This window comes from Balaenoptera borealis (genome assembly GCF_965194805.1).
Source record: "Balaenoptera borealis genome assembly, chromosome: 11".
In the NCBI taxonomy this organism is placed as follows: Eukaryota; Metazoa; Chordata; class Mammalia; order Artiodactyla; family Balaenopteridae; genus Balaenoptera; species Balaenoptera borealis.
The window spans coordinates 102131696-102154662 of record NC_138868.1 but is presented as its reverse complement, the minus strand read 5'-3'; the positions used below and the strand labels follow the sequence as shown (position 1 = coordinate 102154662).

The following is a 22967-nucleotide window of genomic DNA, read 5'->3' as shown; positions in this document are numbered from 1 at the left end:
GAAAGAAAAACCTGCCATCCAAAACCTTTTGCTTTCCATTGAATGGATGTTTGCTTAGGAAATTGAGATATTTTGTATTTTCCCAGTACCCCTGTGAGAAAGATGTGTGGCTTTGCTTAATGAAGTTGAGAGGGGGAGTAGAAACAAATACTGTACTTAGTCTGGAGGCAGTGAGTTGCGGGGACAATTCTGAATATCAGATTTTTAGTTATTCTGAGATCCTACTTCAGTATATTTTAAAAAGTGGAATAAATATCTAAATAAAATTTTATTAGAATACATAATTCTCCTTTTTTGCCTTTCTAATATAGAAATTTTGTCTGGCAATATAGACCATTTCTTATAATGAGGGATACAGAGGGAGTGAGATACTGGATAAACAAAATCCACAATAATGAAACACTGACTTTGTGCTGCTGTTTAAATCCTGTCTCACTGGGAAAACAACTAAAGAGGCAATGCAGCATTCATGTGTCCTTTTGTCTTTCTGTTTTTACCCATTACGAATAAAAGTTATGAAAACTCACTTAGCATTAGGGAGAAGTCCTATAGTCATCCTGTAAAATACTTGAGTGTTAGAGGAAATGTGTATTATTCAAGATTTATTCTTACTCTGATAGAAAAAGATGATCTTTAAAAAGGCATATTTAGGGAAGCAACCTTAATTTTTCCTTAAGAACTTTATATTTTCAAGTGCAACTTCTAATATAATGGTAATATATGTTTTGAAGCACATGTTAGAGTTAGTTAAACTTGTCCTGGTATGTGCAGACTATCACCCAAATTCAATTCATTTTATGCAATTTTTCAATAAGTAATTAAAAAAGAATCCCTCCTGAGTTTATCCAGTCTGATATTGTAGACCATTTGCTATCAATTCAAAGTTCTCAATTAGCTCCAGTGTTGTTCTAATTACTGGATGTGTTTTCAAGCAACTCCCAGCTAATAACTGTTGGGATGAAGAGTCATTTTCTCGCTATAGACTAGACTGTGCATGCTCATGCTTACTGTGATGTTTTGACAATGATTCATTAACCAATAATAAGGCCCCAATTGGAACAATTAGACATCGATGCCTTTGCTAGGCTGACCTTTTATTTTGTTCCTCAATATTGTCTTTTCTTGAGTTGGTTTCTAGATAACTCCCAAGAGACTCCTTACTCTACAAAGCAATATCATGAAGACAGCTGTCATTAAATTCAGCTACTTGTACAAAAGCTCCCTCTAGGAGGATGCTCTTGTTAGAAACTCAAGATGGAAAAACATCATAAAAGGAGTCTATGATAAGAGAGAATACATGATTTAAAGGTCCTTTATACCAGTTCATAGAGATTAGGGAGTTAGGCACTATGTCTTTCAATGGCTTGTATAACATCTGGTCAAATCCAGGCCCTCCATCGTTACGTCACTCAAGTTTATGGTTCCTTGTCTTCTAATAGGCAGATTATTTTTATTTCCTAAATATCTGAAACAGAAATATGATAAAAATTCATCACTGATCCACTCAGGTCTATAAAAGATCAATATTATTGTTAATAGTACAATCGCCTTTAAAGGAGGAGCCAAACAAGTGTTTGTCATTTACTGCTTTTGCAGAATCTCTACTGTGTCTTAGTATCATGGTACCTTAGTGACATTCTGCTGGATCTTACCATTGTGGGATGACTTGGGGCCAGATGAAGGCTATTTTGATCTATTCTTTGATTTCAACCCCAAGCTTTCAGCAAGTATGTTCTATTTCTTTAGTCAAACTCATTTTAGATGCTACCTGTCACTTTCAGTGTTTGTGTACAAAGAATTTTGATTGCTCTAGGGCCATATATACTGGATGGTAAAGCTTTGCCTTGAGTGTAAAATTCCTGTGAAATGTTGTTTGATATCAACTGGATCATTGAACCTGCTTCAGCTGGGTGTGGGTTCTTAATAGTAGGTGTGAAAGTGCCTGAAGGATTTAATGCTTAGGCTGAGAGAAACAGTTAGGGAGAGGTATTTAAATGTTCTGAAAAAAAAATTGAAATAGTGTCTCTTTTATTGGTCAACATTTGAGTTGCATTGTAGATGTCTCTTACAACTTCATCAATGTAGTAATGAAGTTGCCAGACTGTACGTGTTAAAAATGCAAGGTAGATAGTAAAGCATATTTCTAAAAATGGAAATTAAATGATGGAAGTTCATGTCCCAAATTGAAATATATAATTACATCCTCCTTGCCCACACAGAAAAACAAGAACTCTCTTCCCACAAACAAATAATCAAATAGTGCTGTCCTTGCTGTTGAAAGATTGGAGTTTAGACCTGGCTAGTCTCCCATTGTAGGACTGAAGGACTTCAGAGTCACTTATCCTTTCTTGATCTCCATTTCCTCTTCTGAAAAATTGGCACTTGAACAAGATAAACCCCTTCCAAGCTCTAAATTCCTTTAAGATAATTTAGTAGAAATGGAATGTTTAAAAAATTTACCCTGTCCCTTTAAAAATGAAAATATGGAAATATCTCTTATGCATTATTTTTAGCTTCCAGAGCAAGTTTTAAAATATAGGGAAGTTTAAAAATATAGGGGAAAAAAATCATTCTATCTCATGTTTCTAGAAAAGTCTTTAAACATGTACCTTGAAGGGTCCTCTTCTTTTACAGATACATTTTAGGAGCAGCTTGGGCTGTGATTTTCCTGAACTAACTCCTCATATGTACTATGATTTTCCAAATACTACTGAAACATGATTCTCCAGTTTACTGTTTATCTTCAGATACTTGTTATCTTTTCAGACTTTCAATGCTGTTTCCAGTATTAAGAAAAAGTTTTGTACAGGCAGCTTTTCTACCACATTTTGGTATATGTAAAATGTGTACAATATAGGAATAAATCTCCAAAGCCAGTCCTTACGCCACCTGTATAGAGAAACAGATTTTCCCTAAATTATTGTTAAATGTGTCTGATTCTGGATGTAGCCATCTAAGAATGCAATGCCCATCTAGTACAAGCAAATAAGTAAAATTTAAATCCTAATTTAATAGGATTTAAAATAGTCCCAGGGACTATTTTAAGACCTGGGAATTTCACAATGTTTATGCAGTTTCAAAAGATTCTTTAAAAGGGAAAAAATATTTATTAATATTGACATTCAGTAGTAAACTAAGGGATGTTTTTGTCTTACCTAATGTTTTTGTGTGGAAGCACACATTTGATGATATTTTAAGATATTTTTAATGGCAAGATGTTCAGCATATTTATACACTTGGAGTCAGCAGCTCTGAGAAACTGTCTCTCTCAGAGGTGCCCGAGTTGAGTGCTTTTGGACTTGGTGGATTTCTAATTAATATCTTGACGCTCTGTTAGAACAACATTGAGATTTGTTTTATTTGAGTAGCACATCTAGAAGCACTTTCATTTTTAAAATTTTACATATAAACCCTTGGCTAAATTTAGAGATTTTTGAAATATTTTGGAAATGATATCGCAAAATTTACCAGTGTTTAGTCCAAGTTGAGTTCTTTTCAATAGAAACTGAAGTGTTTATAGTTTTTTTTTAATCAGAAAAATGAGAAAGAAACACAAGGAGATACATTTATTTCTGGGTAACTTTAAGAGTTTCATTATGCTAAGAAAGGGTAGCGATCATTTAAGAAATTAGAAGAGCCAATATAAAACCAAAAAGAAATAAAAGGATCCAGTATAAAACCAAAAGGCTTTATTCCCTAGTTCTTATTCAGCCCCAATATTAACTGATTTGAAAATAAATAATTAAAATAGTTTTTCTTCCTGGAAAGTAAAATATGGCGCCGTAATGTAATAGGGCCCCATATTTTAAATCCTGTACGAAGCAAACATGGACTGCAGTTAGATGATACTAGGTCATCACTCTCAGTGCAGAGCAGTGGGTTGGAGCTTCTCTTCTCCAAGTCCATTCCCTGGGCATCTCTGGTCATATCTTGTCTATACAATGTGAAGGGCTTTAAAAGCAGCCACAGCTTGTTTTTCCCTTTCATGTCTGTTCTGCAGTACTTCCAGCAGTGAGATTTCAGGTAAAATGTCTTCTTTTCCAGCATGGGTTGGATTTTTCTTTTCCTTTGAGGCTTGATCACTCAGATTTGAAGGTTTGGGTTTGGGGATGGTCTTAGCATATTCCAAAGCCTAAAAGCATAAAGATAAAATTTTATTTGAGATGGGAAGTGAACCCTGGATTCCTTAAATTAAATCTAGTCTTAGGAAAGGTTTATTGATAATGTAATTGGAGACTATTGCTACAATAATGTACTAAGGGATGGATGGAAATGGAGACCAAATGGAAAATACAAATAATGCAATATAATGCACAGTTTAAACAAAATAAATTAGCCACGTAACAAAATGCTGTGGAAAAAAAGAGAGTTGAAGAATGATATGTACAGTTGTGACTCTGGATATTTTCTTTATAAAACTGAGTTTTATTCAAGTGCTTGAAAATAGATTTCTTATGTGTTTGATCTATTTAGCTTCTGGCAGTCTTATTAAAACCAAACCTCTATTAAGGAGATATTAATTGACCTTTCCATCCAAAGAGGACTTGTTACAGGTTGAGACCAAAGACATCACTGTAGTTGAGATAAAACTGAGTCTCCATTATTACACCAACTATTCTTGTTTCTGGGTTCTTACAACTCTGGCAATTATTTATTAGAGGTTGAAAAATTTTTTTTCCTTTTCTTTAGCGTATCTATAGATACCTGGATACTAAAAAAAGGCAGTCTTTTTTTCAGTGATGTCAGTTCTGACAGGCATTACAATAAAAATGAGATTACTGAATATGATTTCTAAATCTGCCTTTATATGTTTTACTTTTTTAAAATTAACCATTTTTTAAAATGGAAGTATAGTTAATTTACAATGTTGTGTTAGTTTCAGGTGTACAGCAAAGTGATTCAGTTATATATATATATATACATGTATATATATACATATATATATGTGTGTATGTGTGTGTATATATATATATATATATATATATATATATATATATATATATATATATATATATACTTTTTCAGATTCTTTTCCATTATAGGTTATTACAAGATATTGGATATAGTTTCCTGTGCTATACAGTAGGTCCTTGTTGTTTATCTTTCATATATAGTTGTGTTATATGTTAATCCCAAACTCCTAATTTATCTCTCCCCACCCCCAGTTTTACAGTTTAATAAGAGTTTCTTGAGAGCTAAAATGGGAATGGATAGTATATGTAGGTCCTAGAAGGGGAAAAATCTCCAAAACAGAAAAACTCCAGACTTTTCAGTGTGTGTAGGTGACTTCTATTGGAATTTCTAATTATAGACTTGTTGCCTTGAATCTCTTCATGAACAAATAATGGACTGGAGAAAAAAAGAAAAAGTGGCATCATGGAAACTCAATCAAGTGGATTGAGGTCTTCAAGGTCTGAGGAAGAAATGCAATAGATAGAAAATATGAGAGTCTGTGAAAGAGAACACGAAGTACAAATTCCTAAAAGCACCAAAGGGTCACTTGTCCCTCATGCAAAGGGTCCCATGTCCTTACCGGGACTGAGGCAGAGACTTGTACTGCAAACCTCGGTGTCTCCATAGAACGTATTTCATTCACATCACAACTTAGAGTTGGATGACTTCTGAGAGGGAGAACATCCTGTATTTATCATTTTTATTGAGTAAAGAAACCTATATAGTACCATCCCTTAGGAAAAATATAGGGAATGAACTTGAGAGAAACAGTGAAGGACTTTCCTGTGACATAAGCACCCAGAGATGGCAAGAAGATGCTAATTTCTTAAAACTTATTTAATGGTAGAGAAGGAAATTGATAGTTAATCAGGATTATTAGTTTTTTTCTACGAAATCACCTAACCATTGAATTTTTGTGTGAGAAACTCAAAATACTATACTTGGAGGAAAACATGTGGAAGACTAAAGATAACAGTGAACTTCAGGGAGAAAAAGAGGCTAACTTTCCAGCATCATATGTGTGTATATCATTTTTACATCAGTATCTGTGAATGATGGGGAGCCGCAGGAACAGTAGTAGCTAAATCATCCTCTGTGTTCAAAAAACGTGGGGAATTTATTGTCATGAGGTCACAGAGGTTTCCCTTTAATTCTAATTAAAAAGACAATTGCCTTGGTGAGAACTTCTTACCTTCTGCCGAGGGACAGCACATTTATTTTCAGTCTTTGCTATTTGTGGCTTTGACGGGATGAATAGTGCCTTCAAGTTGTATTCCTTTACTTGTTTTGCATATTCCTTTTGCTGTATTAATTTCTGCATCTGTCCAGAGAAACAAAGTGAGGGTGACTCACAGGTCCTGCTAGATCGCTCTGTTCTCTATTTAAATTGACACTAATTTTAGTGAGCTGGGCATACAGTATCAGCTGCACGGGGGAAATGGGATCACCGCGTGTAAGGTGACAGCAGTGAAATGGTTAAGTTAATGTTTCTCCTACAAATAGTTTCTCTTGAGGGGGGGAATGTCACTGCAGTAGCACACCCAGTGTTCACTTAACAGTGGCTAAATCACATTCAGCCTCTTCTTTGTTGCGTTTACCCAATTTATTTTCATTTTTGCTTCCAACTTTGAACTCTACTCTCTTTTTATGCCTTGAGTGCAACTGCAGTTAAAACACATTAAATGAAGATCTCCTTTCACTAGAGGAAAGAGAATAAAGTGGATGCACTTTTCGTGGCTTGGGAAACTCTTACCCTGAGTGTCTTCTCTGTAGCCACTCTTCAGTATTATCAAGATAACTCTACTGGGAAAGACCCACGACCATATAACACACATCTCTTTTCATGTGCACGTGCCCCACTTTCCTGTTTGGGCCTTCAAAACTAACGAAAAGGTGGATACATAAAACAACATTGGCTGAGTAATTTTATTTTATGGTAGAAGGAGTGCCCGGGGCTTATTACCAATGCTATTTCAGAAGGGTCTCTATTCAGAGGGAGACACTTGAATTAGGACTTGGTTCTGGGGATATCTTTATCCAGTTTTGCTGGAAGACAAAGGGCAAATCCAATCCTGGAAATGCTATATGTACATCACACTCACTTTGTCTCTGATGGACTCAAGGTCAGGTCCGAGGCCTCCAAGCTTCACGTCTCTGTTCTGATAACCTTTCAGCTTGGAACTCTAAAAATACAATCAAAGAGACAGTTTCTTTTAAAGACTTGTATGTCCCCCACACTCAAGTTGTCATAGCCACATAAGAAAGGGAAGAAGCAAAATGAAGAATGGCAGCCTGTGTGGACCGTGGGACAGTGGGTGTGTTTCCCAACAATTCTTCCATTTTAATGGTCGTCATTGATAATCGTTTCCTTGGTAATTTGTAGCTGGTGAGCTAACATGTTTGGACTTTTCCACTTCTGCAATAAAAAACATTGAAATTCTGAAAATTATAAATAAAAAATTTCAAGTGAGTAAAATGCTGCTTTGTTATTAACATTTTTAACATAATGGATACATTACTAATTTGCTGCTGCTGCTATGAGTATTATGTCTAGTTTTGTACCGTTCACTGAACCAACTGATTTCCCTGGAAGAGACGATCTAAACGAATCAGGTAAGCACACTGCTTCGAAGAGAGGGCACCCTGTCTAATGTCATAATACTCAAAAGAAAGGAAACATTTAAGGGTTAAGAGTCTAAGCAAGACCCACTGAGAAACTCATTCAGTGTGATTTTGGATATTTTGAAAGGTACAAATAATTTTATATGATAATGCTTATTACTATTGCATATTTCAAGGGACAGAGTAACAGACCGAGGCTATTTAATTATTAAATTATGTCAGTTGAGCACAGTAACAGGCAGGAAAAATACTAATGCGCTCCTGACTGTAGGACAGGTTAAGATATTCCCCAAACTCCCACTTTTGACGTGAAGTCTGACTTGCTACTTGCAGCAGATACCCAGTCTGAAGCAGCTTAGCTTTAATCATTCCACCAACTCACAAAAGATGTAATGTAAAGCATGAATAATTGCTTATTGCATCCCTGTTGAAGTTCTTACTATCACCTCGAATGAACATCGTGGCTGTCACAGAAAAACAGAACTGAGGGTCTAGCACTGCAGACTGACACAAAGGAAAGAGTGTGGCCCGAAGGGATCATCTCCAAACGCCACTGACTCCTTGACAGGCTGAGCAGCTTCCAGTGAAGAGATGTTTCTCAAGGGAGAGCGATGGCTCCTAACAGAGTTTGTTCTGGGTGACTGGCAATCAAAAATCCTGGATTTACTTGTTGGCTTCAAGTAATCTTGATTGGTTCTCAGTGCTGTAGTTTTGTTTGATCTCTTTCCATCAAAAATCTTTTTAACAGCTTTATTGAGGTAAAATTCACACACCACCAGATTCACCCATTTGAAGTTGTACAGTTCAGTGGTTTTTAGTATAGTCATCAAGTTGTGCGAAAGTCACCACAATCCAATATTAGAACATTTTCATTGTCCTAAAAAGAAACCCCATACCCATTAGCAGTCCCTTCCCTCCCCCCACCTCCAGCCCTAGGCAGCCACTAAGCTACTTTCTGTCTCTTCAAAAGGCTTTCATAGTCAAAGAATCCCTAGAATTTACTTTGATTTACCTCTCTTTGGCTGTTACAAGACCAAAAGGTCACAATGGCACCATGCCCCCCCCCCAATTTTTTAAAATTAAATCAACAATAATAGTCTCATTAGGTCTCCAAACACAGGGGGAAAATAAAAGCATGTTTTCAAAAAATCCCCGGTGGGGTTTGCTGCTAGTCTTTGCATGAGATGCACACAGGGTGACATCAGCCAACTCTGGCTCTAGCTGACGGCTGACCAGACCAGATCTACCCCTTGAAACTGGTGTCCACTGGTCGTGGCTTTGGCAGAGTCTGGCATAGGATCTCCTGGTGGAAGGTTTCTGCTGGCCATCAATCACACGTCTTCTCAAGCCAGAAGAGTGACTTTTATTGTAAACGTGGGGCAAAAGGTGCCTGACTTGAAAATGACATTGACTGTCCCGGGAGGACTTGTTTCAACTCTGAGAGGTCGTGCCCCGCTGTGGGGGACACTGCAGGGCTTTCCTCCAGAACATTCCTCAGATGTGTAAGGGTGAGAAAGTTACTCAGAGACAGGACGGAAAACAATGCCTCAAATACTGGGGAACAGCAAGTGAAGGAAGTTTGCTCTGCGGTTGCTAAACTTAATCCAAATAAACCTCGTCTTAGAAGCAGTCAAGCAGCAATACCCGGATTGTCTGTGACAACAAACACACGAGTTAATTACTGCAGCTCAGCTCAACACAGCTGTCAGAGAACTCCTTAAGCAGTTATTTTGTGGCAGGTTGCGGTAGATATTTTTATTACTGTTTGTCATCACTTGTGCCGTGTTAATCTCTCACTGCCTGATGTCTGGATTCAGTGGCATGGACAATGCTGAATGTTCATAAATTGGTCACAACAGAACTGCCAGAAGAGGAACAGTGCTTGGGCCTATTATCTTGACAAATCCTCCAATTTTTAATGTGATTCAAGTCGATTCCCTTGGAAACCACGAGATTTGCTTTGACTAGGAAATAGGCATGACCTGGGTAATGAGTCCCTCTGCCTGGGGCCCCGGCTACCTGCTATCCTATACAAATAGCTCGGTTCTAAATCATTTTAGCTTCTGGAATGGCTTCCCGGACAAAGAGTGCTTCTGTGTCTTTGTCGGATATAGGCTGAAAGTCTTGGATGGAGAAAATGGATACGTGTGGATTGCAACATCTCTGAGAGAAAGCAGGAAGGCAGGGATTTCCCAAGTTGGAAAGAGGGCTTGGGAAGTGGGAAGTGGAAGTTCTCTTTCTTCCTCTTCCCTCCCCTCCCCGATCTTAGATGTCTCATGATACACACCATCACTGGGTACTGTCCTCTGCCTTCCCTCGGTAAAACACAGATTCAAACTACCAAGAGGAGAAGGAAGGGAAAGGAAACTAACATTTAGTTGATGTCTATTCTTTGCTAGGCACTAAGCTAAGGTTTTAATACATTATTTCACTTAACTGTCAAACCAAATCTATAAAAAGAACAATTCTGATTGTGTGTATGAGGAAATAGGGGCTCAGGTGAATTAATAGCTTGTCTGAGTCACAGAGAGATTAGGTGATGAGAAATTAGAAATGGCTGAGTGCGTGACTTCCACTAAACCCTGCTCATTAGGAATTGTTAAAAGCTTGCATTTTCAACAATAATCCACAGTTGGCAAGAACCCTAACCCAGAAGGTTCTCTTCCGAGGTAGTGAGTTTGAGCTCTTTTTTAGGCCCTGGTAACTCGTAAATTCCAGAGTGACAGGACGCCCTCACCTTGAGAATGTGTTGGTTCCTAAGCTCTGAATACATTTCCCTATAGAAATAATAATACACACAGTGTCTGGCTTCCTAGTCCAGTCTACAAACCCTATTCTATTTATGAAGTACTTGAAAACAGTACTAATCGTACCTCAGATTAGGTACGATTAACTGTCAAGTAATGATGTTTTGGTGGAAAAATAAGTTACTTATGAACCCAGGAACACATTTCTTCTTATTTACTGTGAAACTGGGGATCATCCCAGCTCTAAACAACCAGTAGTGGTTTCCACAGCCTGGGCAAGAATTAGGTACCCCGGCAGGACGGAGGATGTGAGGGAGGGTCAGATGAGGAGCTCAAGGAGCCCTCAGGTCGGCGTGTGGGAAGGGGCGGAGGGAAGGACCCCAGGGTTGTGAGCGAGCTGGAGGCCTAGGCTCTCAGGTGGCGGCAGTGGGCTGGGGCGTTTCATGTGCATCAACCTCTGAGGTTCTATCTCAGGAGGACACACCAAGCTGGTCCTCCTTTTCTTCTCTGCAATATGACCCACTGTCATTCTAGTCCAGCTTTCCCTTCTTCTCTTCAAGGCCACCCTTTCCTTTTTTTCTGAGGCTCCCATGTGGGTGTCCACTGACTTCACGATCCCCTATTCCTGGAGTGCCCTGCATCTGCCCTGCACACCACAGCCAGAGCAGTCTTTCTAAAACATTAATCTAACTGTGGTTAAAATTCTTCCATGCCCCCCGCCAACCCCCTTGCCTCCCCACCAGCTGAGGGATTAGAGCCCTCCTTCTTCCAATGACGAGCAAGATCCTCGAAGACCCGGTCCCCGACCTACTTCTCCACTGTCACCTCTCGACACTCAGCGCCTCCCACTTTGAGTGACAGCAGCCCTGAAATGCATCAGTTCCCAGCATGCTTTGTGTTCTCTCAAGCTTCAGAACATTCGCTCACACTGGTCCCTCTGCCTGAAATGCTTTCAGTCTTCCTTCTTTTGCTAACTCTCAATCATCCTCTAAGGTGCCTCACGATCACCTCCTGAAGCTCTGCTTGACCCGCAGGTGGGGATGTGTCCTCCTCTGTGTTCACTGTGCATCTCTCTCTCTTATTTCAACATGATACTGCTGGGGACAGGGCGTGGCTCGTTTGCTATACATCCCAGCACCTGACACAGTTCCCGGTAGGAATTCAACACATATATGTTGAGTTGAACTAAGGATGGCTCCGTAAATCTGCCTTATAGTGGACGCCCCACTGGTGTCCACTGGTCCCCCAGCTGCTGGGAGTGTTGTCTGCTATGGCTCACAGTCGAGTCCCTCCCTAAGAACTGCCCTCAGCCAGATGGAGCGGCTGTGCCCAATGTTACAACCCTCCCCCAGAGACAGTCAATAGCCAATGGCTGATCCATGTGGGGGAACATCTGGGTTCCTTGCCTCTGAAGGGCCATCCCAACTTCAGAACCCTCATGGGCTTGGCTGAGGCATCCTTTGCACCAGCCTCAAAGCCGCCCCTTCTCCCTCACCTGGTCCTGCCCCCTCCCTCCCCAACAGGGGTGGTTCCCCGGTAACTCTCTTGCTCACAAATCTCCATTTCAGAGTCTGTTCCTGGCGGGGCCAATCCACCACAGGACTATTGCTTCCAGCTAGTAAACTGGGCAACTATTTCCCTGTTGCCCAGTAAAGCAGAATGCATTTTCCAGCCTTTTCCTTACTATTTGACACTAGAAACAAGTGATCTTTCCTGAAGGGTTTTTATTGTTTGTAACAGTAGAGAAACACAAAGGACATAAAAAGGCTCCTTCAACGCTCCTTCATTTCTTCCTGGAAATCTTCCTCTTTGCCTCCCACCCCCATTTCCCTTATTTAACAAAGCAGACCTGATGGGAAAGACCTAAGTGCACAAGGGTGCTAGTCATGGTGAATCTTAGGTAAACACAGAACTCAGTAAAGCAAACATTTCAGAAGAAAGCTCAGTCATTGGCTGGCTGTCCTGGGTGTTTTACTGCAGGAGCCGAGGTGGGATGAAGGCTGAGAAAGGGTGGGGACTAGAGAGGAGGAAGGAGGGGGAGGAGGGAGGAGCACCAGCAGCATCCCTATTCCAGGCCCGTGATAAGGAGAATGAAAATCCAGGTCCCTGTGTATTAGCAAAATAAAAGGTTAAGTAAGTAAGATGCTTTTATTACCTTAATGCTGCTGCTTTTCCTATGCTTCTTCCCCTTTTCCAGTTGAAACAGATAGCCTTCAGAATTGCTACGGCTAATTTTCACTTGGTTTCTTTGGCTTCTCTCTGAACTGAGTTGGGATTCACTTTCCACCCTTGATGGTATGGGTGGAAGCGTGACGCCGGGTAAGGCCCCTTCGTGGGGATGCGCCTCAGTCAGATGCATTAGGGCTTGCTGGTGCTGCTCCATCGTCCGGGTGAGCCGTGAGTCTGGGGAAGCACTACCAGGTTGGCTCTCAGAGGAAGAATGGAACTTCCTTAAAGGAAAAAAAAAAAATAGCACAAATCTGTTAATGAAACCTAGATACATAAGACTTTTAGCATAAAAGTCTTTATGAACCATTAATTTGATGTCTTTATCACTCCCCCAGTCAAATTAATGTTCTTTAGCTTAATCTTTTCATAAATACATTAATTTCTTAATATCCTCTATTTTTTCTTTAGGATATTCTAGCTCTTGCTTAGAACTTTCATTTAGTGCATTCAGAATAGAAAAAACATCATTCTGAAAAATCAAAGGCATTCCCACCACAAAACACCTGGACAGGTTGGATTAAATTAAACAAATGCCCTTTTAATTAGATAGTTGGATTTGTAAGAGAGACAGGGAATCTTCAGAGACCACAAACTAAACAGAAACTAAAACTAAAGCAGATTTAGATAAGATGAAGCTATGGCTTTCTTTGAGGAGTTTGGACCTACGTGCTTGAGTTTCACCATTCAACACTGGTATGGGATATGTGAGATCTTGGCTCTGTGTCAGGCAGAGAATCAGAACTAAGATGCCTGCGTGAAGGCTGTAACCCTTGAAGAGCTACACCCTCAATAAAATGGCAGATTAGTGAAAAACTCATTCACCAGCCTTGGGCAACAACAAAGCAAGCCTATCTGTCTTAATGTAGGCTCTGAGGTGGGAAAAAAATTCCCTGTAAATAGCTATGGGACAATATTTGGGGTTCAAATTTACCTTCCCCACATAATCATGGAAATCCAACACCAAGAAATTAACATAAAGTGATCCTAGAGGAAGGATACCTCTGTAGTATCTGGCAGAAGCAAGTTCTCTGGAAGGATACATTCCCACCCAAGCCTGCCTAGGTGTCTACAGATAAGATGGATAAGTTCACAATCCAAAATCCTAGAACATGTGAGTAAATAACCTACAAAGTATGAGAATCAGCAGATACACATGCACACACACACACACAAAGCAGTAGTAGATTTCTAAGAACTTAAGGTAATTGAATATTAGATAGCATTCATAAGGAAGCATGTTTATAATGATTAAAGACATGAAAGAAGAAATCAAAACCCTGAGAAATATATTCTGAAAAAATAACAGGAAGGTTTTAATCAGAACCATATAGAACTCCTAGACATGAAAAACACCATTACTGAAATTTACAACTCAGTGGATACACTAAAGAGCATATTGGAGCTGAAGAGACTTAGAAACTTAGAGGAAATTTCTCAGAAAGAAGCATAGAGGGATAAGAGATGGAAATAAGAAACAGTTAAAAAGACACAGAGTCTAGAATAAGAGAATCAAATATACATCTACTTGGTGTTCCTGAAGGAAAATTAGAGCAAATTTGGGAGACATAATATTCAAAGGACAAATGGGTGATAATTTTCCAGAATTTATGAAAGAAATGAACCCTCAGATTTAGGAATCCCAGAAAAAATCACAAGCAGGATTACAAATTTCAAACCTAGATACATCACAGTGAAGCTTCAGAACACCAAAAACAGAGACCTCAAAACCAAGAAGAGAAAAAAAGACAAAGACAAAAAGAATGATAATTACATTGATAAAAGACTTTTCAAAGAAATAGAGAAGCCAGGAAATAGAAAAACAGTGTTTTCAAAGAGGTTAATTCTTTATCAAGTTAAACATAATTTAAGATAGAGAGGAAAGTAAAGGAATTTCCAGTAAATTTACCAGTGAAATGTACTTGCTGAAAGAACTTCTAAAGGATCTACTTCAGGAAGAAAGAGTAAAATGGAAAAAAGAATGGGAGGCAAAGACAATAATAAACAACTGGTTAAATCTAAAACAGCACTGACTCTATACAACAATAATAAAACAACAATTAGTTTTAGAGATATAAGATGCTGGTTAAAAATAATATGTATGACACAAAGGGTGACTGGATTAGAACAATCCAATGATTTTGAATATGTCTGCAGAAGAATAGAAATTTTAACACTAGACTAGTTAATAATGTAAGTTTAAAAAAAAAAGAATAGAAAGAGAATATGCATTTCCAAATCAGTAGAGGGAAAAAGTAGCAGAAAGTTCTATCAGTTCAACAGACAATATTAAAAAAATAAAGACAATACGTATTGGAAAAAGTAGGGTGGCTAGGACAAATTAAGATAGTAGAAATTAATCGAAATATATGAGTATCACAAAAAAATGTAAGTAGTTTAAAGTTTAATATCTGCCCACAAATAACAACAAAAGAAAAGCCAAACAAAAAAACACATGAGAACTAAATAGTTTTACTGGAAAATTCTATGAAATCTTCAAGAAGCAGTTCCAATTGTACATGAAGTCTCCCAGAGGATATAAAACGGGGGAATTATTTTAAGGCTGGTATAATCTTGATAACACATCCAGACGGGGGCCAATGACAGATTGGAGAATTTTAAGCCAGTCTCACTTCCTGCATGTGAATGTTAAATCCTAAACAGTGTTAACAAATCAAATCAAGCAATATATTAAAATAGTATGACAAGTTGGGTTAGTCCTAGGAATAAAAGGATGATGGAATGTTAGAAAATCTGTTAACACATTTAGCCACATAAAGGATTCAAGGAGAAAATTTTTCAGTTGATGCAGAGAATTTGATAACATTAAACATCTATTTATGATAGAAGTTCTTTGCAGGAAAAAAATAGGAATAGGAGGTCATTTCCTATTTATCTCCCTAACTACTAAAAATTAAATATTTTTAATGGCAAAAATGTTAGACTCACTCCCTCTAAAGTCAGGAAGAAAAGACAAAAATGCCTGCTATCTATCTATCACTATGTCTTCTAGGAAGCGAATTCCTAATCTTATTCATTGTACATTCCATACCTCCAAGTGGAACACTTAAATGTCTTCTGATTAATTCATGTGTGTCAAATTGTCTCCCTACTTTGAAAATAAGCTCCTTGAAGGTTCCCATGCATCATACTACTTTTGTATCTTTTATAGCATTTTAGTCCTATATCCAGCCGTATCAGGTATGTAATAAACACATTTGACTGAATGATATCAAGAAATACCCCGATTTTAAAAATAACTTTTCTTTCTTCTAATTATAGAAGTAATGCATCTACATTGTAGGGAACTTGGACAACTCAGAAAATATAAAGAAGAAATTAAAAATAATCCCAATCTCTCTTGCCAGAAATAACCACTATTGACATTTTTGTGCATTTTTCATCTTCTCTGCACATTTTGACATAGTAGATAGAGCTCATACTCCTTAAGTGTAATTTTTGTACTGTACTATTTTCTCTTCATAGAAGCATTTCTTCATAAACATGGTTTTTAATGGTTACATGATATTAAATATTATAATTAATCTAAACATTTCCATATTCAATTATTGTTGTCATTTCTGTAAATGATATATATATATATTATTGAAGTGTAGCTGATGTACAATGCTGTGACAATCTCTGCTGTACAGCAAAGTGACTCAGTTATACACATATAGACATTCTTTTTTTGTATTCTTTTCCGCTGTGGTTTATCACAGGATACTGAATACAGTTCCCTGTGCTATACAGTAGGACCTGTTGTTTATCCATCCTAAATGTAATAGTTTGCATCTACTAACCCCGAATTCCCGGTCCATCCCTCTCCCTCCCCTCCTCTCCCTTGGTAACCACAAGTCTGTTCTCTATGTCCGTGATTCTGTTTCTGTTTTGTAGATAGGGTCATTTGTGCCATATTTTAGATTCCACATATAAATGATATCATATGGTTGTAAATGATATTTTTACACCCACGTGTTTTTTTTTTCTGTATTTTAGATTATTTTATTAGGATAGACCATTACAGAGTTGGAGAGAATTTGTTCCCTGTGAACATTACTTGCGACCCTTAAAATATACTGATCTTTTTTGACTGGGTCCCTCTGCCCTTCTCCCTCCAACCTCTGGTTTAACGACAGTAGAAAAAGTAAAGGAGACAGGGAAGAAGAAAAGAAATACATCAAAAGTGGACTATTTTCTGCAGAAATCAGAGGCAAGGACGTCGTTAGGAGAATTTTTCCTCTTGCCTGACCATCGCCATGAACACCCCCTGCCTCTCCACCCCATCCTCCCCCTCCTATCTTTCTCTAGCAGCCTCTCATTACTCTAGAAAACCACTTGAGAACAAGGAATTCTTACCATAATATTTCTAAGTTCTTATACTTTGTTTCTGTATAAGTCCCTTTGGGTTGCTTCTTATTTTCAGTTGATCCATTATCATTTATGTTAGAAACAGACTGAGAGCCTTTCTGGCTAAGGGATGCATGCTTCTTAGTAAGTTCATGAAGATAGTTCAAGTCCATATTGGAAAGAGTGTCAATGTGTAGCTGCTGATATGAAAATCTTTTCTCTTCTTGGTCTTTGTGTCCTCTTTCTGTATTAACATTCATCATTGAGTGATACCTGGTAGAATTTTTATATAGTACCTTGTCAGAAGCCTGGTGTGGTGGAGCAAATTTATTGGAGGTTACTTTGGGTTCCTGGCTTCTCGGTATACCTGAGTATTGTAAATCATTGTTCGGGGCATTCATCATCACGACTGTTTCCTGTTTCACTGCAGTATCTATAGGCTTATTTGGGGTTTGCTGCTGTCTGGAAGAGTTATTCTGGTTTCCTTGACTGACAACCAGCTCTTCAGTCACCAAAGGCTTTGGGCCATGCCGGTGTTTATGCTGTTTTCGAATCTTGTGCTTGGCTGGTCTTCTGGAAGGTTGCTGGCCATTGGTTGTTTCTGAAGATTGACCTCTGGGTCCACTGCTTGATTTTGCATTTTCAAATTGAGACCAGTGTTCCTGGTAATCCTAAAAAGATATTTTTAGTTAATATAAAGTTAAAAGATTGGCACTCTTCACAAATTTTAGTGTTTCTCAAACTGGGAGTTAAGACTTCTAGGAAGGTGACCACAGAATTGAAAAGAGATAAAGAAGGAGAACAGAGGGTCCTTTCCTCGTTTCAGGTAATGAGAGGGTGATTAGCTGAGTGGTTCCTCCTGGCAGTTTCAGATTATGAATTTTCTAGAAAGAAATAGCTTAGAATGGGCATTATATTAAGGGCAAGTCTTTGACCTATGATGTTGTAAAATGAAGTATTACCAAATGGGGGGGGGAAAGCAGCTTTACCTCTAAAGAGCTGCATACAACGGAAGTGCAAATCAACATCAAAATATGCAAGTTTATCTTAACTAAGATGAATATTTAAAAAAATATTATCCAGAAAGAACATCAACAATTTGCTTTACCCACCAAGTACAAGTTTAATATGAAATACAATTCAGATTATCAGATCTTCTTACTCATATAGGTCAGAAGCTAGAAATGATCTCTTCACCAGATGAAACAAATTAGATTTTATTCAGAGGATTATAAAAGAGTCTGTGCGGTGATAGGACATCTGTGAAACCACAAGGGTTGTTTTGCTTCTGTTCCTTAATATAGCCTGTACTTAGGCAATCAAACATCTGGGGGAAATATTTCAATTTCAGAGCAGTCTTTATGCTTTCCAAAGTCTTGTAACAACAAAATGTACTCCTGGTATAATAGATACACTATGTAACTATATTGTGCTAAGCCATTTAGACATATTTCCCAAGGAATAAAGCGCTCATTACTTTGTGAAAAACTAGCTGAGTTAAGAGGCCTTTGGAAAGAATGATTAAATGCTTACTGAAAACAGTCAGAGGACCATATGCCTCAGTGTGTTATATAACTGCAACATAATTCTTCCTTGCTGAACACACGTATAAAAAGCCTCTGTGGCCTGTATCTATGCAACGTTAATCGAAAAATGCAAGTTACCCAGATCATTTGAGAAAAAAACTTGAATAAATCATGTTTTTGCTCAAATTGTTTTAAGGATAAATTCAACTTCTATTTCACTTTTCTGATATAATTGCTAAGGCTCATCCTACTCCTGTATAATATCATTTAATGGTATTCTATGTCTCATGAAATCTCATTATAATGATAAGGTTGAGATTATTCAATTTAAAACAGTAATATACAATATGACTTCTTATATCAGTTTTCAAGTAAGAATGACTTATAATTCAAAATTTAGAGTAAGTTTTTAGAATTTGAGCTTTCTGGAGGATTGGCCAGGTTCTTAGTAGCTCCTCTAAACTTTAAATTTTTACCTGCGGTGCTCCAAAAAAGAAAAAACTTCCTTTTCTATCTGTATTTCAATTAAGAAGGGTCCTTCCTTTCATGCAGTATATTGAGCTGCATGGGGGAAACGTGGGCAAGGAGGCTCTGCCAACAGACAGCCCAAGAGCATCCTTCCTGGTAGTGGATCCAGAAGAACATTGTTATTTACACTCTTGTAGGTGTGTTCATGAAACACAGCGGCTCTTTTCATGGCTGTCATCACTGTTCTTGAAGCTCAAAAAAGATCCCTCTTTGCTATGACCTAGAGATATTTATTAACGCTGATAATGTCATTCTTTTCAATATTTGTTCAGCCTTCTTTTAAATTGAAGGATAGTTGATTTACAGTGTTGTGTTAATTTCTGTGGTACAGCCAAGTGACTCAGTTTTACACATATATACATCTATTTTTATATTCTTTTCTGTTATGGTTTATCACAGGATCTTGAATATAGCTCCCTGTGTTATACAGTAGGACCTTGTTATTTATCCATTCTATCTATAATGGTTTGCATCTGCTAATCCCAAACTCCCAGTTCATCCCTCCCCCACTTCGCCTTCCCTTTGGCAACCACAAGTCTGTTCTCTATGTCTTTGGGTCTGTTTCTCTTTCGTGCATAAGTTCACTTGTGTTACATTTTAGATTCCACATGTAAGTGATATCATATGGTGTCTGTCTTTCTCTTTCTGACTTATTTCATTTAGTATGATACTCTCTAAGTCCAACCATGCTTGTTCAGCCTTTAAATTGCTAGAAAAATCAGTGACCAGGAACTCTTTTTCTGCTGGCGTCTGACTGTACTTGTCCAGCTCTCTCTCTCTCTCATTTCCACCAAAAAAACCTATCAAGAGGGCTTCCCTGGTGGCGCAGTGGCTGAGAGTCTGCCTGCCGATGCAGGGGACACGGTTTCGAGACCTGGTCTGGGAAGATCCCACATGCCGCGGAGCAACTAGGCCCGTGAGCCACAATTACTGAGCCTGCGCGTCTGGAGCCTGTGCTCCGCAACAAGAGAGGCCGCGATAGTGAGAGGCCCGCGCACCGCGACGAGGAGTGGCCCCCGCTTGCCACAACTAGAGAAAGCCCTCGCACAGAAACGAAGACCCAACACAGCCAAAAATAAATTAAAAAAAAAAAAAAAAAACCTATCAAGAATTTTTTTTCCTGGGGTACCAGACCCCAAATCTTGGGTTACCACTTCGTCTTAATCATGTTATACCTTTTGCAGCTGACAATTCAGATGACAGTAGTGCTCTTCACAGGGTGCTTTGTCAACAAGGCCAAGGACTCATCATTTCAGGAGAAACTTCAATTGCCTCGAGTGTTAAATCCACTGTTCATGTAAATGTAAGTGCCCAGAGACGGCATTTCAGTCTCCAGAAAGAAAGCCGTTTATGGGCTTGGTGTGATTTCTCTCACCTTCCGAGCAGACTACTTGAGATCTGAGGTTTACTAAAGATTTATTACCTACAATTGAGGCATCAGGTGTCACTCTTTAGGTGGCAAGACCCTAGTTCCCTGAAGTTAATATACAAAGCCATTCTCAGGCTATTTAATCTCCATCAGCACCGAAATCCTCTATTTCATCCCCCTCTCACTGGGGTTCTTTTGTTACCAACACTCACCATCAGTCCGGACTACATGCACTCAGAATAACTGCTTAATGGCAGTAGGTTTTCCCAGCACACACAAAGCAGAGTCCTTTGGCTGGAGCGTTAGCACCGGGGTCTCCTGATGCCTAATGCTGGGATGATAATTTCTCGGTAAGATCTGTGCTCAGTTATTAATGCTCCTTCCTACTGTGCCATCCAAAGGAAGTCTGCCCCCAACCCTGAGAAAGGCAGCATCTGGCTATTTCTCTTTCACGACTTTTTCCGTTTACATGACATAAGCAGAGGGGAGAATGCATGCTTTGATGTCAGCCAAAATGTTAATCTGCTTTAAAACAAAAGCCGTTCTTGTTCTTAGTCACCCTGATCGACCCTGGAGTCCTGAGGGTTGTGCCTGGGCTCCAAGATTAGCTCTGAAGTTTCTTTTGTGTTTACTAACAACAAAACACACATTCTCTGAGTCTGGGTTATACATTCCATTCGATAATATTAATAAAATTTAGAGAACACAGTAGCTCTAATTTTCAGTGCTAGTATAGAAGGACTCTATGCTCAGGTGAATAAAAGCGGCATAGCTCTGTTGATAGTGCTGGAGGAAAACCAAATGAATAGCTCTTTGGAAAGGTGGGAAGATCACTTAGGATGTGGTCACAAGGATGTTGACATAAATAAGTCAAAGATGCTACATATCTTTCACGCTATCATTTCTTTTCCTTGTCTAGAGAGGCAAGTTATTTTATTTAGAGGCAAGAAAGGAAACATCCTGTTTCATCCTTTTGAAGACTCACGTATTTGGGGAACTTTCTTCTTTCCCACTGACAGCATGCTCCTTTCCTGGGAAGGATCTTCTGCTGGTGGGAGTGTACCCTCTTGCACTGGCCAGCAAGGGTCTGACCCTTAGCTCAGTACTGTGTCTGGTTCTGAGCACACAGTGGAAATGGGATTTGGAAAATCTGTGAAGATTCACAGGAGAGCACAAAACGATTCAGGGCAACAAGACCTATGTGGACAGGTAAAGTGACGACGGATTGCTTGGCTTGAAGTAAGGATCTTACGCATGTGTAGGGCACTTACATAGAAAATGATGAGGATGACCATCAATTCTCAGTAATTTTTTTAAATAGATCTTCATTGGAGTATAATTACTTCACAATACCGTGTTAGTTTCTGTTGTACAACAAAGCGAATCAGCCATATGCATGCACATGTCCCCATATCCTCTCCCTCTTGAGTCTCCCTCCCATCCTCCCAATCCCACCCCTCTAGGTCATTGCAAAGCACTGAGCCAATCTCCCTGTGCTATGCTGCTGCTTCCCACCAGCCAACTATTTTACATTTGGTAGTGTATGTATGTCGATGCTACTCTCACTTTGCCCCAGCTTTGCCCTCCCATCCCACATCATCAAGTCCATTTTCTATGTCTGTCTCTTTATTCCTGCCCTGCAACTAGGTTCATCAGTACCATTTTCTTTCTTCAGATTCCATATATATATGTGTTAGCATACGGTATTTGTTTTTCTCTTTCTGACTGACTTCACTCTGTATGACAGACTCTAGGTCCATCTACCTCACTACAAATAACTCAATTTCGTTTCTTTTTATGGCTGAGTAATATTCCATTGTATATATGTGCCACATCTTCTTTATCCATTCATCTGTTGATGGACATTTAGGTTGCTTCCATGTCTTGGCTATTGTAAATAGTGCTGCAATGAACACTGTGGTGCATGTTTCTTTTTGAATTATGGTTTTCTCAGGGTATATGCCCAGTAGTGGGATTGCTGGGTCATCTGGTAGTTCTATTTTTAGTTTTTTAAGGAACCTCCATTCTGTTTTCCATAGTGGTTGTATCAATTTACATTCCCACCAACACTGCAGGAGGGTTCCCTTTTCACCACACCCTTTCCAGCATTTATTGTTTCTAGATTTTTTGATAATGGTCATTCTGACTGGCGTGCCATTCTGACCAGCGTGAGGTGACACGTCATTGTAGTTTTGATTTACATTTCTCTAATAATTAGTGATGTTGAGCATCTTTTCATGTGCCTCTTGGCCATCTGTATGTCTTCCTTGGTGAAATGTCTATTTAGGTCTTCCGCCCAATTTTTAACTGGATTGTTTGTTTTTTTAATATTGAGCTCCATGAGCTGTTTGTATTTTTTGGAGATTAATCCTTTGTCTGTTGTTTCATTTGCAAATATTTTCTCCCATTCTGAGGGTTGTCTTTTTGTCTCGTTTATGGTTTCCTTTGCTGTGCAAAAGCTTTTAAGTTTAATTAAGTCCCATTTGTTTATTTTTGTTTTTATTTCCATTACCCTACGAGGTGGGTCAAAAAATATCTTGCTGTGGTTTATGTAAGAGTGTTTTTCCTATGTTTTCCTCCATTTGTAGTTTATTTTTGTGTATGGTGTTAGGTAGTGTTCTAATTTCATTCTTTTACATGTAGCTG

At 38.7% G+C, this 22967-nt stretch overlaps 1 protein-coding gene across 3 annotated transcripts in view; it reads right to left on the bottom strand.

Annotated features, from left to right (window-relative positions):
- Nucleotides 1–3667: 3667 nt before the first annotated feature.
- JHY (junctional cadherin complex regulator) overlaps nucleotides 3668–22967 on the bottom strand; it is a 63788-nt gene continuing 44488 nt past the window's right edge. For 2 of the 3 annotated variants that reach the window (XM_082339809.1, XM_082339810.1), the window contains 5 exons: nucleotides 16908–17569; nucleotides 12478–12772; nucleotides 7056–7136; nucleotides 6146–6274; nucleotides 3668–4132 (listed from right to left, as the gene is read on the bottom strand). In XM_082339809.1, coding sequence (XP_082195935.1) covers nucleotides 3935–4132; nucleotides 6146–6274; nucleotides 7056–7136; nucleotides 12478–12772; nucleotides 16908–17569 — 1365 coding nt within the window. In that variant the 3' untranslated portion in view covers nucleotides 3668–3934. Of the gene's footprint in view, nucleotides 4133–6145; nucleotides 6332–7055; nucleotides 7137–12477; nucleotides 12773–16907; nucleotides 17570–22967 lie in introns of all 3 variants that reach the window. The other variant, XM_082339811.1, reaches the window with a different exon arrangement.